The sequence below is a fragment of the Oryzias melastigma genome, linkage group LG3, assembly GCF_002922805.2.
Source record: "Oryzias melastigma strain HK-1 linkage group LG3, ASM292280v2, whole genome shotgun sequence".
NCBI lineage: Eukaryota > Metazoa > Chordata > Actinopteri > Beloniformes > Adrianichthyidae > Oryzias > Oryzias melastigma.
The window spans coordinates 6,452,679-6,457,265 of NC_050514.1; the positions used below are offsets into that span (position 1 = coordinate 6,452,679).

The window sequence follows — 4,587 nt, forward strand, 5'->3', positions numbered from 1 at the left end:
TATATATATATATATATATATATTAAACCATGCTCTTAGAGGTATATCTAATATATATATTTTATCATATTTTTTTCTCTTTTGAGCATATTTCAAAATGTTTAAAATATTATGTGTTTATAGTTGGAGTTTTTTCAGTGTGTAAACTCCTAAAGCTTTACAAATAATTTTTACTTTTGTTCATGAGGAGTGCAAGTTATGTCTTCATAATTTCACAGTTTCTATAATATTAATGTGGAACATTTCTTCATTTTAGCATTACTAGTGCTTATGAAAATGATAATGTTGCGGTTACAATGTTAAAGATGAAACTCGTCTGGGTGGAAGGAAGACATGAAACATCTCAGAACCTCAGCTTGTAGTTGCACAATCTGAACAGAAGAGGGGGTGATCGTGCTGCATTGGATTTGTCCTGCTTTGGGGGGAGGAGGGGCTAAGCAAATCAAACAGGAGGGACAACATGCAAAAACGCATCCTGCATTCAGCCTTAAAGTGCATTATTATTGACACTGCATGCTCAAGACATAAAAAGAAAGGGTGGTTATGCAAAAATAAATCCATAAATACAAAAGGCTGTAATAAAGGTGAACACATTTCAAGACCCCCACCAGGGGTGTGTTGCCCCCCCCCGACACACACAGGGTTACTTGGGGGTTATCTAAAGGTCGTTCACGGCCCATTTAGCAGTCCTGCCAAATGAAGCATGATGCCAGACAGGAACAGGACTGTCCAAAAACGGAGCCTTGAGCTTTACTCCATATCTGCAGAGCGCTCATGCATAATACATTGTGCTTGTAGTAGAGATTGCCCTTAATCACTGACAAAGAAGCAACATGAAGGTCTTTGCAGGAGACATGACTGATTAGGGACAGTTTCTACTTTCTTGTTTACAGGAACGGGGCAGTGGGGGAGCAAGAGAGGGAAGGGGAGAAGAGAAGGGCAAGTGAAGCTGACCTAGAGGACTTTTTTTGACCAATGGAAAACTTGAGTAGTTTACTCTGAATCGCATCCCTAGAGGAGAAGAAAAGAGGAAAGATATGGAAGAGAGCAAGGATTTAAATGACGTGGAGCATGAGCAAGAAGACAGAAATGGAGATACACGTGTTTGCAGGTGAGCCTCACCTGGACTGCATCTCGGACTGGGCTGATTTCGGAGCAGTGGTGATGAGAGTCCCATGCGGAGACTGGCTGAGCTGAGCCGGGGCGCTGCTCTGGTGGCTGAGGGGGGGGTGACCGCTCTGAGCCTGTGCCGTGGGGGGGAGACCGGGCTGGAAGCTTTGTTGCTGCTGCTGCTGCTGTTTGTAGCGGGACAGGCTAAAAAAGAGGCCGAGGATGGCTTTCAGATTCCCATTGCGGATCTCTAGAGAGGAAAGTAGAGCGACAACAAAAACACGTGAAGACCAACTCCAAGTTTGATCTCATTTACTAACATGCACTATAAGGGCTGGGCGATATCGCCCTAAAAAATAAAATTTTTCACACCAAATACAATCTCCAATTTTAAATATTTTTTTTCTCCCTTAATTACTTTCTTAAAGGGTAACCAAACAGGGCAGTTGGAAGCCGACTCCATTCTCAGTCCAGGTTTAAAAAAATGCTAAACGGGGGCGGGGCTAGTGGAGCCGGACTGAGCGGAGGAGGTGTGGCTTGGATCTATGGTTGACAGGTTACCTTTGTGTAGCTGTAACATTAGAAGGCGCAGTTCTTGCACTAATTACAGTTTAGCTTTTCGAGATAATAAAAATGTAAATATATCATGACATCAATGATTTTCTAAGCTTTAATTTGATGTTTTGTGAAAATTGATTAAAAAATGTGAGAGCCTGCCTATTGTTTTGGTTGATGCCTGCATGTCTTATACTGAAACAGCTGCGTCCTGACGATGCGACTCAATGCATAGAAATGGTGCCTGAGCGCGCACGTCTCTGTCTATAGCAGCAAACCGGTAAGGTCCAATCCAGAAAAATATATCAATGCGCAAGATGCTGCCAATAGCAGGGCTTCAGCGCAGCTGAGGTTATCCAGGTCTGAAGGAGACCTGCGTCTGAGAGTGGTAAAATGCTGCTAGCATCATAGCTAATAATGGCTAACACATTAAACAAACAATATAGAGTGAAACGTTCATTAAATCCATCACCAGGACGGAGTTGCTGGATATAATTCCAATTGCTCTCAACCTCTGGTACCTAACTTCCAAGTCCACTGGAAAGTTGGATAAGCAACTAGATTCTTGACATCTGAAGGCAACACAGCTACGGGCTAAAGCTAACATGATAACGACCGTTACAGAATCAAAGATGGCCGGGGCTTTAAAATGAGCTGCAGAGCAATGATGACGTCAAACTTCTGGGACTGACACCAGTTGACCAATCACAAAATCCAAATGCAATACGTCGTTTCAACCTGTAGGGGGCAGCACACTGACTGTTTTTGACTATGTTTTCATGAATTAAAAAAAGTTTATTTCAATTTGTCAAAAATTTGGCAACAGACAGGAGTTATAGAGGTCAACAGCCAAAAAAGTTACCCTTTAAAGTCCCACGCCAATCGTCTTTTGATCTATGTTCTATTTTCTTTTAATTATGAGGATGCCGTTTTTAGCCACACTAAAAAATCGGAGTCATTTTCTAGGACGTAGTTTCTGCAGAGCGGCAGTATTTGATTAGAAAGCCACCTCTAAGTTGTGGGCTCCAGCAACTCTATGACCCCACAAAACCAAACCAGTTCCACAGAAACTAAAGAAACTGTTCCTTTTTGGGAACAAGCTTCTCTTAGTTGCCATTTTAACAACCGTTTACTGCAGGAGACAGTCAGGCACGAGAGACCAAGCTGCTTGGAAAAAAAATCCAGATTTTACCAAGAAAAAAATGTCTTAGATTTGAATTTAAAAAATAAAAGAAATATCACCCATGCAGCCCTAACCCAATGCGTCGTATTTCCCTGGTAAAAGAGAGTTCTGACAAAAATGACTTTTTGAAAACATGTTTTTTTCCTTACCTTCTGCAGACAGACCCTGGATGTTGACGCCTTTGGCTGCCAGGAAGCTGAGGCAGGTATCTATGTTCTCAATCTGGGGAGAGGCACAGATCACGTTTAATTCAAATGAGCACATTTGGATGAGGTGAGGTCTGACTTTTCAATGCTTTTGCACTTTGAGATTTGTACTTCCAACTACATACTTATAGCTGTGATTGTTAAGGAAATAACTTGAAGTATAAGTATTTTTTTAGAAATATACTTCAGTACGCTTCCTGTTTTTTTAAAGACTATAAAAAATAAATCTAACACCGGAGTCTTAGGCAGATAAAAACTTCCTAGAGGTAAAATAGATGAACATTTTTTATTGTAAAAATTAAATAAAGAGAGCTTTTCTTGTAAATTAACCGGTATTGAATTCAAACTTTTTTTTTTCCAAACAAAGGCATTGAAGCAAACCATCTATAGCAACTCAGTTGCTATGACAGCAGCCTTGGCAACCTGAACCTGCTGAGCTGTCACTGTGCAGAGCCAAACAGGCACATAGGCTTTGTGGAGAGACCATGTGAGCTATTATGTAGAGAATCTGATGGGTGGTGCGTATGACCATAAAGCAAATCCCATAAAACAACCAAATGGAGCGGAATGATCAAAGTCTACAGGCTGTTGTTGTCCACAAGCAAACAAAGCAAGGTTCAATGCAAACCGCGTCCCTGTGTGGCACCGTCATTGTTCTCCCATGTTACCTCCAGACATAGAGTTCTACCTCTTTAAATGTGGTGCTTCAAGTACAGCAGTTTTCTATATACTCAATGTGTCAATAAAACTGAACAGTTTAAGTCTCACACAAAGATCAAAGACATTCTAAAACCTTTAAGAGCTTTTTAAATAAAAGTCATTGAAAAGAAATGATTAAAGCAGCTTATAGACTCAGACTCTGATCATATTTGGTTATTGTAAACGCGTGGTCTTTTAATTATAATCCTACTGCCTTTAGGCCAAATCAAAAACTTTTCTAGAAAAAAAGTTTCTGCAAAGCAGCAAGAGTTCATTCCAAATTCTCCTCTGAGTTGTGGGTGGGACCATTGTAGGATGATATCCCATCATTCCTTTCTTTACACTCTGCCACTAGCTTACAGCCCCTCACAACCACAGCCTAACAGAGGTCCAAAAAACAGGCGAGCAACTTTGGAGCTAATCAGCTGTACAGCAGAAAAGCATTGAGAGAGATATTTGTGACACATAATTTCCGTAAGGATTAATAAAGTGTATTTATCTTGTCCGTGTGTAATTCTTGATATGTAACTCATACAAAACATTTAGTACATAAGTAACTACGTGTACAAATCTTGAAAAATGATGCACAGATCCCTGGTTACAGACAGTTAAGCAAAAATCTGATGTGAGATTCTTTTCACATCTCCAAGATTCTCCAAGATTTCTTATCAGCCACTTTGTAGTTAGATTGTGAATAATATCTAGTAAAACGTGACATTTTCCCACTTCGTTAAACTAAAATGTTATAAAATCACGTATTTAGGTGGGCTGGTGAGCTGCTTTTTTTCCACTGCAGAGAAGTTCTGGTCTGCAAACATTAGTGCGTGTAGTTAG

At 40.4% G+C, this 4,587-nt stretch overlaps 1 protein-coding gene across 9 annotated transcripts in view; it reads right to left on the reverse strand.

The window, feature by feature from the left end:
- nav2a (neuron navigator 2a) overlaps nucleotides 1-4,587 on the reverse strand; it is a 235,859-nt gene that overhangs the window by 76,479 nt on the left and 154,793 nt on the right. For 8 of the 9 annotated variants that reach the window (XM_036217057.1, XM_036217061.1, XM_036217052.1 and 5 more), the window contains 3 exons: nucleotides 2,998-3,070; nucleotides 1,123-1,360; nucleotides 955-1,011 (listed from right to left, as the gene is read on the reverse strand). In XM_036217057.1, coding sequence (XP_036072950.1) covers nucleotides 955-1,011; nucleotides 1,123-1,360; nucleotides 2,998-3,070 — 368 coding nt within the window. The remainder of the gene's footprint in view (nucleotides 1-954; nucleotides 1,012-1,122; nucleotides 1,361-2,997; nucleotides 3,071-4,587) is intronic. The other variant, XM_024294964.2, reaches the window with a different exon arrangement.